The sequence below is a fragment of the Condylostylus longicornis genome, unplaced genomic scaffold (genome assembly GCF_029603195.1).
Source record: "Condylostylus longicornis isolate FDR11 unplaced genomic scaffold, ASM2960319v2 ptg000006l, whole genome shotgun sequence".
NCBI classification, from domain to species: domain Eukaryota; kingdom Metazoa; phylum Arthropoda; class Insecta; order Diptera; family Dolichopodidae; genus Condylostylus; species Condylostylus longicornis.
Window position 1 is genome coordinate 4,245,545 of NW_026577975.1, and position 14,264 is coordinate 4,259,808.

The following is a 14,264-nucleotide window of genomic DNA, read 5'->3' on the forward strand; positions in this document are numbered from 1 at the left end:
AAAAAAAAAGTTGTAAAAACAAAAATTTTTTTTTTTTAATTTAAAAGAATTTTCTTTTGTATTAAAAATACACACATCCAAGGAAAAATATAAAAGGATTGGAGTGATGTAAAAAGAGGTTTCGAAAAAAAAAAATTTTTTTTTTTCTCTTATTTTTTTTTTTTTGTATATTTATGTAATTAAAAAACCTTACAATTACTTTTTAAGTATATTTTATGTGTAAATATCAAGTATGTAGAACAATAACAACAACGACAACCAAAACTTACCGACAGCATTTTTATTTCTATCCGAATACATGCCACGGGGTAATGTTTGAGCTGCTCCAACATAATATGGTGCTGTTTTACCACCCTGTAATACAAGAAAAAAAAAATTATAGAATATAGTTTTTTTGTTTTGTTTCAGTTTACATGAAAAAAACAACAACAAAATTTCAGAGTATTGTAAAAAAAGGATAACGGTAACTATATTATAAATGTTATATAGAAGGAGTAAAAAAGAGAGAAAAAAATTTTAAATGTTAATTGTTTAATAATTTGAAAAACTTTAGAAAAAAATAAATATTTCCTTTTTATAAAATATAGGGCTTTGGAGTTTTTTTTTATTGTATTGTTAGTTATAATTTTTGTATATTATTTGAAGGACTCGCTCAAATTTTTTGCGTCTTTTCATTAAAAAAATAAAAGAACAAACAATTTTACCACATAATTTTGACTATAGTTTTTTACAATATTTTATGAGTTTTATTAATGCTGGTGTTTTAACTACAGTATTTGATTATATACGAATTTACGATGAAGGGATTTTACGATGAGAAGGGAATGTTCGAGAGTATATCATTATATTCTAAGAAATTACAAAAAAAACGCATTTAATTTTCGATTGCGCTTGTTGGGTGGTTTAAATAAATTGGTTTTTTTATATTGTTAATTAATTTATTTTTGAAAGAAAATTTTGTGTAGAACAATTATGCAGTGAGTTTGATTAAAATTTTCCAAATAAAAATCGCATAGTCATGGTGGAAAATTAGCAAAATGAGATAAATAAGTGAAAAGGATTTTCAGTAGATTTGGTAAAAGAAAAAAAATTTGAGATGAATTTTTTAATTAGAGTTATGATAATAAAAACTAATTCGGCTTCAAATAAATTTTTGTTTCTTGTGAAGTTATAAGAAATTTAAAAAATATTAAGCATAAAATCATATAAAATGAATTATTCATTAAATTGTATGTAGAACTTGAATATTATATTTAAATATTTGAAATCCTTGAAAAATATCTGAATTAGTCAGGGGTGTTCCTCCAGAGATTGATTTATTTTCGATACTTGCCGCCTAAGCATGAAAACCTACAGGATTCTTCTTTCGAATATTTCATCACTTTTAAAATTTTAAATGGACAGTCTACAAGTACGTATTTAATAGGAAAAACCCGTAGGCCTCGTAATATATGTGACGTTTAGGAACAATCGAGATCGCATTAAAATGTCAAAAATTGGCAATAAGGCTTAATTTTATTAAAAGTTAGATTTAGTGATACACTTACAGACGAATTAAAATTAATTTTTTTATATTATTATTTCTACAATTAAATTGGATATGCATTAATATGCATTTCATATACATAGTAAACTGGAAAATATTTACGAAAAAAAAAATAGGTTGAAATAACTAAATTGAAATTTCTGTTTTAGAAATTAGTTCAGTGGGTTTTCATTATTTCTTTTGGGATAACAATTTAAATTATTTTCAAAAATTTATTCTTGTACATTATTTTGAAATTTTAAAAAAATAAAACCATAAATGATAAAAAAGAAAGTAAAACTATTTTACACCATCATGTCATTGTTATAAATTAAAAAAAAAAAAATGAAAACATAAAAAAAGCAGAGTGAAAAAATAAAGTTAAACAAAAGAGTACTGCTTTTTTGGTGTTCTAGTTTTTAGTTTTTTTGTTTTAATTGAAATTTGCAATAGACATTTGAAATGTTGGTTTCCATTTTTGTTTTTACAAAATTGTTTTCAAATTATTTTATGATGTGCTTATAAAATTTTAGAAAATTTAGTTTAAAACTTACAGAAAAAGTTAAAATTTGAATTTAAATTGAAATAAAATGTTATTATAGTGGTATTTCAACTGTTATATGCATATACTTTTTCCATATACTCGTATATACAAAATATTATGAAAATTTATTAATTTTAAAGTTACACAAGAATTTTTTTCTCTTTTCTTGTTTGATTTTGAATTTTGGATTTTCTGTGCCAAAGATTTTAACAAATTTTACAGAAGTTTAAAACAATTTAAAAATAAAATTTAATAATTTCGTATTTTAATAATTGTATTTGAATTAAAATTATATTGTTATATAAATTGAAGTTGTAAAACAATTGCTGTAATATGTGTTGTTTGTTTTGTTAAATGAAAAATTTGAAGTGATAAAGTTTGGTTAAATAAATGGTTTGTGAAACAGCACAATAGCTGTAAATATTAGCTACAATAGCTTTTAAATTTATGTAAGAAAATATTTTAAAAATTGCATACTTTAGGGCGAAACAAAAAAAAATTAAAAAGAGGAATAAAAAAATTAAAAATAGTTATATTTTTTAATAGGTGATATTTACCGTTAGTTTTTTTTTTTGTTTTTAGAAATTAGGAGAAGCTTGCAGTTTCGAGTGGTGAAATATAGCGTGGGGAAAATTCAAATTTTACAGATATCGGTAGACACGACTTGAGAGGGTGCAATTGGAAAATAATTTTTTCTAACGAAATAAACTATTTGTTAATATTTAAGAACTGATAAAATTTCTGACTACTACAACTTGCCTGGAGGAAAAACCATATCAAATATTTGATAAAAATAGGTTTAAGATAACGGGTAATATTACTAATTATTAGTACCAGGTATAGTTGTTTATATTTCTTTTACTATTGATTCTTGTAAAAATAACTAAGTTCAAAAGAACGAGTCTGGGTAGAAAAATTCATTAAAAAATTGTTCTCCTCGAGTTGAACTCGAACCAAAGACCTACCGCGAAAAAATTTAATTTTTAGGGTTTTAATCGGGTATAATTTTTGGAGGTGGGAGATAAACAAATTTCAGGTTTCTATCTGAAAGAGTCGAGTTTTTATCTGAAAGTTTTGTAAACGGGTTCCCGGGCGGACGGGACGGACAAAGTGAAACTAATATGCATTTTTTTTTTCAAATTTTTTTTTGGAAAAAAGCTAATAACTAAATTTATAAATTTAACTTTTTAAAAAAAATGTTAAAATTTTGTTAAAACAATAAAAATATTTTTACATTTTGTTACTGAAAAATCATGTGTGTGCATAATAGCATTAGATATTTTTCACATATTTTTCATTTTGCATACTATGCAGAATAGGAGTTGGAAACAATAAAAAATAATTGTTTTAACTTGAATTAAAATTTTAATTGTTTTACTAAATTTAATATTTCTGTTAATAGTTTCTATATTTTAAATTTTAATCGAAATTTTAGTTTTCAAGCATAATTTCATAAATTTGTATATTAGAATATTGAAGTTTTATTTTTTTCAACAAACTTTTTAATAAAATTTAAATATAATATAGTTGTGGCGTTCAAAGTTTTCACATATTAAAACTTTTAGAAAATTTTTTAACTTCAAAACAAAAAAGTTTTTCTTTATGAAAATTATAGAGAAATAATACTACTTATACGTATAGAAGGATTTGTTGTTTAATTGAAACTTTTTATAATACGTTTACGTTGAATACCTTGAATATTATTTTAACTTTAAATTTGAAAAAATAAACAAAATGTTAAGGTAAAAAACTAAGAGGAAATCGTAAGTTTAAATTATAATTTTTATTTTAAATGTTTTATAGCTGACGTTTTGAGTTTAATGATTAAATTTCAGGTTTTCATGAATTTTCATGAAGATTTTTATATAGGGAAATAATTAAAATGAGGTGAAATATATGCAAGATAAAAAAAGGAATTTTTCTTTAAAGGCAGCAAATTTTAAATGGCTAATTATTATTTATGGTTTGTCTAGCAATATTCTTTTACTCGAGAAAATGTCGATGAGTGATTTGGGCAGTCTTTGTAGTGGATTTATAAAGTATTCAATTACAATTAGATCTAATATACACATATGTATAAATTCGAGACATTGAACCTTTTGTAATAAGTACTTATTTTATTTTATATTAATATTTATTCCATTCCATTATTTTCATTCTATTTTTACAAATTAATTTATATTTGATGATTTATGTAAATTATTTTTGTAAAATTCTTTTATCTTATAGATAAATATTTGAATACAAATAAAATTTAATATAAGGACATACGAGTATCAATAATTATATTATTTTTGTGTATGCATGTATGTATATTTGCTTAAAGACAGAGTGAAAGAAAAACGAAAAAAAATTTTTCTAAATAATTTTTTGTTTCTTATTACGGAAATCGAATATAAATTTATACCAAAAAACAAATATGTATTCCATTTTTAATAAACCATTAAACCTACCAATAATTTTATCTAAAAAATCTTCAAATTTTCTTTCTCAAGTTACAAATACATACATAATTAAAATTTATAAAATAAAGGTTACCAAAATAACATTAAATTATGTTTGTAGTGTTTTTATTAATATAGAAATTAAGAAACGCATCAGAGTAGTTAAAATGCGAAAATTCTTAAAAAGGATGTTATACGCACATGTATGGTATTGAGGCTTCTTTATATGGAACTAACAGAATGAAAAATTTGTGTAAGAAATTCGAAGTTCAACAAGGCGGTTAAACAGTTTTTTATATTTTGTAGACGGCAAATATATAACAGCTTAAGTAAATCTGAAATGTCTTCCATCTGTATTATTTTGAAAATAGGAATCGGTGTCTCATTATACACAATGATATGTCGATGAAACATATTTCACATTTGCGTGCCGCAGTCTAAGCGGAAAACGATATCTTTCGTTAATAGAAGATATTGGGAAGCTATAGAAGGGAACTGGCTGAATGAAAAAAGACTTCAGTTCTCTGGCATGCTATAATAGGCCTAACTCTTTTTACGAATATATATATATCGCGTACATAGATATTGACATAATATTTTATACGATCGATACTTGCACCAAATATAATTTTGATTTGGTAATCCTTTTTAGTTACATGTCTGATTATATGTACATTTCTATACTATTTGAGCATATTTTCACACAATAAATTCTATATACATAATAAAAATAATGTACATATATATAAATCCAATTCCAATGAGACAGACAAGATTCGATTGATGTCTAGTTAAAAGGATCAATGTATTGATAGTAAATTGGAAAAAATATTTTCAAAATATTTTGGAAAATATTTTGTCATTGATATGTTGTTTTGTTTTTTGTATCCTTTTTTTGTTGTTGTTTCGGCAATTACATGTTATTTCTTTCTAAATTGAGAGAGTTTAGACAAAAACACAAGACAGAAAGAAACAAAAAATTATTGAAAAAATAATTTTCAAGCGGATTTATTCTTTCATTCTTCTCTTTGTAAAAGAATGTAAAATGGTTAGGGGCAAGTAAAAAAAAATTTATTATTATTTTTGTAAATTATACAATTTTGGATTTATTCAATTTTAATATAAGAATTTTCTTCTTTTAAATTTTTTAATATTGAAATGAAATTTTTTTTTGTAATTTTTATTAATAGTAGAAACTATTATTAATTTCTTTTATAATTTCAAATATAATATTGGAATTCAATAAAATTTTTTATGTTATTTCAATATAAAAATTTTGTTTTTAATGTAATATAAGAGTACATGAAAGTAGAAAGCAAAAAAAAAATATTTTCTTGTAAATTTCTAAAATTTTCAGTTATAATTTTAACTTAAATTTATATGTGAATGATTGAAATATAAAATAAGGGTTTGTTATCTTATAAAGCATATGTTATATACTCGTATATATCGTTATAACTTATAATAATTCATAAGTTACATACATAACATATTATTATAAAATATTTTACAAAGTGAGTAAAACTTTTCTAAAAAAAAAACAAAGAATCAGAGAAAATTCTATTTCTTTTTCTTTTACATTATTTTTTCTTCTTTTTTTGAGAGATAAATTTATTTCAAGTGTTGCCATTTTGATAGATTAGAAATATTTTTTACAGTAGATAACGTACACGTAATTTAAATTAACATTTTTAATAAAAAATGCAATTTGTTTGTATAAAGCAAATTTAGATCAATATAATTTTTATGGCGAATTTTTTTATTCGATTAAATATATGTATACAATACATAATGTATAATAATTTATAAGTTAAAAAATTTTGAATAATTCATTTAGAGCAATGTGAAACATATGTACATATGTATATGTAATGTAAATAGTTTTTTAGTGAACTTTACGGAAGGTGAATTCAAGATTAAAAATTTTGATTTTGAAGCTATAATTAAAATGTGGTTATAATTGGTTATAATTAAATTAAAATATATATTAAATTTTTAAACATAAATAATTCATAACTGTTATATTTAATTTAATTATTGTACACAATGTGTAAGTATTTTTTGTAAAGATATTTAAAGTATAATTCATTGTAAATTATATTTTAATCATAATTAATTAATTATAAATTATATTTAATAATTGCCATATTTAATTAATAATAATTTGATCAGAAACACATACGAAATATACACATTAAAATTATCAAAATAAATGCTTAGTGATTTAAGACGAAATTTTAAAATATATATTATATGAATTTAATTTATTTTTTACTCAAAATATTTATTATTATAATTACTTGTAATGCGTTAACATATATATCATATTGCATTGGTGTAACATTCGTAATTGTAATACATTTTTTCATCTTAATTAAATTAAACAGTATTTATAAACTGTTAAAATAGTGGCAGGACGTAGAATTACAATTATCGATAAAACTCATTAGTGATTCTTTTTAATTTGTTTAACATCAGTTGTATGAGCATTGCCTACTTTGAATAAAACCAATTATTAATATTAAAAAGAAATAAATGATTGCTAAGATTTTCTTGAATTAATTATAAATTTAATGCGGATAGACAACTATCATTGTCTTGATGTCATTCCGAAGAATAATTACAAATTTTGTTTGGAAAAGAAATATTGTTAGCCTAGTGTTTAATTTGTTTGTCTATACACCATAATTTTAAATATCGTTTACTGAAATAAAATTTAAAATATTGTTAACTTTAATTAAACTGCAATTAAATGCAAAATTTTAGTAGACTGACAACACTTATACATTATATATCATAAAAAATACATGAGAAACGACCACAAAAAAATTAAAGACAAAACGAAAAAACAAGAGCCTTAGGAAAAAAATCTGACAAGAGTATAATATCTGACTGTTATAATGTTGTATATCATGTGTATATAATACACATGTATGTATTACAAATATTTTTTTTTTTGTTTTACAAAAATGAAATATTAGAATTTAGAAAAGAAACTTTTATAATATATAAGGATATAAAAAATATAATATAAATATTAATGAATAAGGATATTATGGAAAATTTACATGAATTTTCATGTTTTCAAACAAAAACACAAGACACAAAAAAAGAAATCAAAAACTTTCAAATGAATCTTTGTTCCAGTATAATGCTTTTTCCTTTTTTTAATTTTTCTTTTCAACATTTATAAATCATATTCATGACTTACTCCTATATACAAAGGCTCCTATATTTATAAGTTTTGAATATAACAAATACAATGAAAAAATTTTAAAACATATCATCAATGTTTTATTAAGAATTATTAAAGTTTTTTTAAATTTTAGAAATCTTGAATGTGAAAAAAATTAAAAAAAATCTGATATGACCAGCACATAAATGACTCCAATGTGTACTGAAAAGTGCAAATTTCCTGAAAAGTTTGTCAATTATTTTCGATAACAAGATATTCCAAAGGTTGATTAATTCGTGATATAGCCAAAGTAAACTGAAATATAAAATTTTCATCAAAATCGGTTTACTCGATCTTGAGATTAACGCGTGCCTACAAGAACCGACAGACAGTTAAACCGACAGACCAACAGATCTACAGACAGATCGATATCTTTCCAAAAATACAGAGGCATAAAATGCGCCTCCACCGAAAATTCAATATAGAAAATTTGGTGCCATCACACAACCTCCCTTTTTGTATGCAATGCGGTTGGTTATAGAAAAAACTAATTTGTCTGTGTATAAATGCATGCATAGATCATTAAAGAATATAATAAAATTTTTGAAAGTTGAATAGCCTCAAGATATCTCGGTTTGTTTAACAATATTTCACAAAATATTAGAAAATATAATATGTAATTTAAATTTAAAATAGGTTTAAATAATTTTAAATATCAAATTTATTATGGACATTTTTTAAAAACATATGTATGTATACATGTAAATGAATTATATTATATAATATGTAAGTATAAATTTTAAATAAGAGTCAGTATATAATACATGGAAGTCCAGCAACTGAAAATGAATTTTAATATGTACATTTAAGATAATTTAAAATTGCATTTTTATACTTTAATTTAAATTAGTTGCCCTTAATTTTTGTTACTGAAAATCGAATATCTTTGTTAAGAAAAGTATTGGAATTTCAAAACCTAATATACATAATTCATACAAATTTATAATTTAATTAATATGGATGTTAAAATGAATTGACGATAGTACAATCATAAAAGAAAAATCTTACACATTTAAGCTAAAGACAAGTCAAAAATATTATTTATTTAATAGTGTTGTAAATTCAGTTGAAATTTATTTTAATTAAAATAGGTCAAATTTATCATTTAATTATATACGGAGAAGCCTATAAAAACTGAATTAAATTCTAATTATAACTTAATGTCTTCCCTTTAAATAAAAAAGTTTTCAAATGAAATATTACACTTAAAATGAACGGAACATTTCCTTTAAAATCATTTATCACCATTTACACAAAACATAAAATTTCTATATAATATAATCCTCCAAAAAACCCCTCGAAGAAAAAAAAATAATGTTAATGATAGTTTTAAATATATCTTATCAACCATTCGAAGTCAAAAAACAAGCACAAACAAAATGACGAAAAAGAAAAAGGAAAAGACTTATAGGAATTTGGAATCCTTGAAAATTTATTTCATTGCAACGCAACATTAACCACAGCGCAAAAATTTCATTCTGTTTTGGTTTCAATTTTTTTTTTATAGGTTTTGGTATATATTTGCTATTTTATATAACATTATGTTCATCTATACATTGTACACGTATATGTGTATATAAATTCCAATAGAATATTTAGTATACAATATAAATTCAAACTAAAGATGGGCCTGGAAAAAAAATATACGTCCATCAGCCACAGAATTTTCATTTTTTTTTTCTTTTTTGTAAAACCAAAATAGATGATGGCAATTAACACGTCGTCTTTTCACTTTTACTTTAGGAACATGTCGATAATATGAAATGGAAATGAATGACCTATAAAAAATGAAAAATATTAGAAAAACGAAAAACAAAAAAAAAAACAACCTTAGAGAAAAATTAATAAAATTATGAAAAAACGCCTTTTTTTTCGGCAATGGACATGCGAAAGAAAAATTCATCATTCTATTGATTTTCTATATAATAAATGTCTTTTATTTTTCAAATTTTTTTAAGGGGTGTATACTATTTATAAGATTGTTAAATTTCTTTAAGAATTTTTGAAAAATTAAATTCTATATTATATACGGTGTGTAAAATAAGAATAGGGTCACCAGATGTTTTCATGATCGTTGTTCTTGTTTTTAAGATATTAATAATTAGACGGTTTTTATTATTAAATTAAAAAAAAAATGGTCAATTAGGAAAACTAGGATTTAAGGCTTATAGATTAATTAAGAAAATTAAGTATTTAAAGACTTATAGATCATTTTTTGAAGAAATTTTAGATTAAAATAATTAATGATTAATCAGTATATCTATTTCGGGAACTGAATTCGATTAATATAATAAAGGGAGTTTGTTACGAGAAACGCAATTACACACATGCTCATTAAAAATTTACCAGCCATAACGGCGGGAGTTCTTGTAATTTTAAATTTGATATGTAATTGTTTCTGTTTATTTATATACAATTATATTTTATCAAATTAAATGCTGAACATAGATAAATTTGAAATAAAAACGATTCCTAAATTAAATATATTATTTTAATATATGGTTTCTTGTTGAAGACCTTAGAGTTTTCCGAATCAAATTTCTTAGAGAGTTTCTCACCAGTAGAAATCACACTAAAATATTTTTCACTTATTGAATCACATAGCAAAAACACTAAATGAAGTGGAAATTCATATTTTAATAATTTATAAATAAGGCCATTTAACCGCAAGCTATTTTATATACAACAATATTCTGATATCATCCAATTTCTCCATTGCACATATTTAGGATGAACTTATTAACAACTATTAAACTTATTAATTTTTATGTATATAAATATAATTAGGAAAGCGAGATTATATAAGCACTTTTATTCTTTGATATTAAAGTGAGAAAATAATTATTGTAAATTATTTATAAGGAAGCATTAAACCTTTGATCATTTTTGATTTATAATAAAAATTAATAAAAAAGAAAATTATCAAAATTTTTAATGCATTTAAAATTATACTTTCGAAGTAGTATAATAAGCATCATTGATTGCGTATATCTTTCTTAATTTTTTCACTTTGATTAAATTATAAAATTAAATTGAATAATAATTTAATGGGTATAAGGTAATGTACCTACAGAAACTCGTATATAAGGTAGTAAATCGCATTATCTTGAAAATAAATTTTTCTTTAATTTTTTCTTTTCTTTTATATTAAATTTTTGAATTAAATCACTTTTCATTTAGTGAAAGGTATATATAAATTTTTTTGTCTTTTTTTTTTTACATGTAATTGAATTAATTTTTTAATGTCTTTAATTTAACAATTTTTCTTTTAATTTTTCTGTTTTGTACTCGTAATTTCGTTCAATTTCACTTTATTTTATTCAAGTATACAAATATACATAAATATTTATTGAATAAAATGTATAACAGTATTGTTATGACATTGTCAAAGTGAATGTTGTTGTTGGTGTTATGTAATAATTTAATTATATTAAATTCATATACCGGACTATACATACATAAATAATTAAATGTTAAGTTCATATAAACATGTCATGTCATTCTTTTAAATCATAAAAAAAATTAAAGGTTTTTTTTGGCTATACCATATTAATTTTCATTTCATACCATTTGTATGAATAATTAAGTGTGCGGAATGAAAAAATGGCAAATTAAAAATTTTTATAATACTTCTCTTTTTATTTTTCTTTACTTTAATCTCGGAGAAAGTATTAAAAGTAGCATGTCTTACATGTATATAATTCATTACATATATAAATTCAGGTGATGACGAATTTTTTGTTCCACATAATATGCTAAACCTTGAGTAAAAATTGATTAATGCTTAACGCGTTAACTTGGGCGGTGGAAACTACCTCAATATTTTTCTTAATAATATACATTTTAAATATTGAAAGCCGAACTGTAATTAGAATCTGTATTGAATAGTTCTTTAGATTGAAAAGATACGCTTTATTGCTTTTCCCGTTCATTGTACGAAAACGGTTAAGAGAATTTTAAAATATTTTAAAATACAAAATCAATTTTCTCGAATTTATGCATTAGAGATTTCTGTGGCAATATATTATAACCGCTTAAGTCGAGATAAGACAAAATTGAGATATAAGCACCATTGAATTCAGCGTCCAAAAATTTATATTGTGTCAAATTTTGGTAAATGTAGCATTTTCCAGTCCTGAAATATTGCCATTGATATATTCGCTTAACTCTGTTAAGTGAATATCTGCACAAAATATAATGACTTAACTTCACTTAAGAAAACGAAAATACATATGATATTTTATTAAATTTTCCTAATTCAAGTTAAGTTATTATAAGATATTAAAAATTTTTCGGAAAAAAAATTTAGTTTTAAAAATTATAACAGCTTATGTCGAGATAAGCTTTTATATTAAATTGGAATTTTTTACAAGTATTTCTTTATTAGAGTTAAGCGGTTACAAAAAACTAAATTTTGTTTTGGCAGTAACCTAAATCGTTTTAAGTTTTTATAAAAAATTCTAACGGTTTTTTAACTGAATCATAAGTATTGTTAAGCGTTTACATTGAATGCATCATTCAGTCTTATTCTTGAGTTTGATCAAATATTATGTGAGTGTTTATAAGTGTTTTATATAAAATCAAATGAAAAATTGAGAGTTTTTAAGGAAAATACACTGCCGAAAACAAATTAAAAAAAAATACAATTGAAAGGTAATTCATACTATATTATAGGTATAAAACAAAAATTAAAATGTCATCAAGAGCGAAAACTATGTTAGAAATGGCTAGAAAAATTGTTGGAAGTCGCCAGAATCTGAATGGTAAGTTTATTCATAATGTCTTTTAAAAATAATTTGAATTAGATTTATTATGTACAAAGTGTGACAAATATTTGGAATATTACAATTTTTTCATAAAATTTTATGACACTAAATTTTTAATATCTTACATATAATAGTAGGAGTACATAAGCCTAATATTAAAAAATAAATTTTTGCTTTATTTATTATTTTCATTATCATATTAACAGACTATAATATTTTAAAAAATCAGAAGTTTACTTTTCTTTTTTTTTTTAACGATTATATTAGTTTAGTGTAATTAAATTTTGTGCATATTATGAATAAATAATAAATTATGGGCTATGGTTTTCTCTTATTATTTTGTAGAAACAGCTGAAATAAATAATTCTAACGCTAATGTCAACAAACAAAAAACATATTTTCCTAAAGCAACACCCTGCTGTTCAAAAAATGTTTCAGACTTTAATAAAGAAATATTAGGCCACATAGAGGATTCCGATGACTCATTAGCAGATCCCAGCTTTAATATTTCCCAATGTGAAAGTTCATCTGAAACTAGTAGTAGAGATGGAAATACTTCGGTGTTAGGGAAACAAATTGAAGAAAATGTCTTGCAATCGGTAGAAGACGAAGATGAACTCGATATTTCAGCGAAAATTGATTCTCAAAAAACTCGTACACTTAAAAGAAACACTGGACAATAAAAGCAAAATTGTATCAGCAAGAAAATTTGTAACTTTAAAAGAAAATTGTAGAAAAAATTGTAAAGATAGAATTTCTATTGTTGAACAAAGACATTTGTTTGAAAAGTACTGGAACTTAGGAACCTATAACAAACGAATTCTTTATATTTCGTCTCTTTTAAATATAGAAGATACAAAAACTATAACTAAACCTAAAAACCCAAACAAAACTAGAAAAAGAAAATATTTTATAAGGTATCATGTAATGATATCAAGCAAAAAAGTAGAATTGTGTCAAAGATGCTTCAGAAAATGCTTTGGTGAAACTGAAAGTTTTCTCAAATCTGTAGTAAAAAAAAAAATTAATCATCCTGACGCAGAATTTAAAGATTTAAGAGGCGGAAATGGCAAACCAATATCTGATGATGTGGTATTGAAAGTTAAAGAACATATCAACGCTTTTCCATCTTATGAAAGTCATTATACGAGAAGAGACACAAGTTTCAAATACTTTCACATTGAATTGACTATAAGCAAAATGTACACTTTATTTCAAGAAAAAAATCCGAATATAAAATTAAGTTTGAGTAAATTTACAAACATTTTTAAAAGTAAGTTTTTGCAATAAAATAATCTAAAATATCCTAACTTTGCAATTTTAGACTATTATGTATCTTAAATATTCTAATATTTTTACTAGCTATGAAAATAAAATTCAAAAAGCCACAACTAGACACTTGCAATAGATGTGACTTATTGAAAGCTCAAATTGATGTCGAAAAACAAAATGATCCAGGAAACCAGAAGGCTTTGGAAAACGAATTGGCGTTACATCATGATAAAGCGGAATATGCTTACGAAGCAAAGAGAAGAGACAAGGCATCAGCTTTTTTAAATAAATCTACTCGCACTTACACTTTCGACCTACAGCAATGTCTTCCTACTCCATATCTGCAGAATTCTGTAAGCTTCTATAAAAGAAAATTGTGGACGTATAACTTAACAATCCATGATTGTTATAGCGGCAATGCATATTGCTATATATGGGACGAAACAAAAGCTAAACGTGGTGGCAATGGGATAGCTGC

At 23.1% G+C, this 14,264-nt stretch overlaps 1 protein-coding gene across 20 annotated transcripts in view; it reads right to left on the minus strand.

Moving 5' to 3' along the window:
- LOC129618456 (uncharacterized) overlaps positions 1-14,264 on the minus strand; it is a 260,920-nt gene that overhangs the window by 37,557 nt on the left and 209,099 nt on the right. For all 20 annotated transcript variants that reach the window (XM_055533216.1, XM_055533211.1, XM_055533226.1 and 17 more), the window contains one exon: positions 270-354. In XM_055533216.1, coding sequence (XP_055389191.1) covers positions 270-354 — 85 coding nt within the window. The remainder of the gene's footprint in view (positions 1-269; positions 355-14,264) is intronic.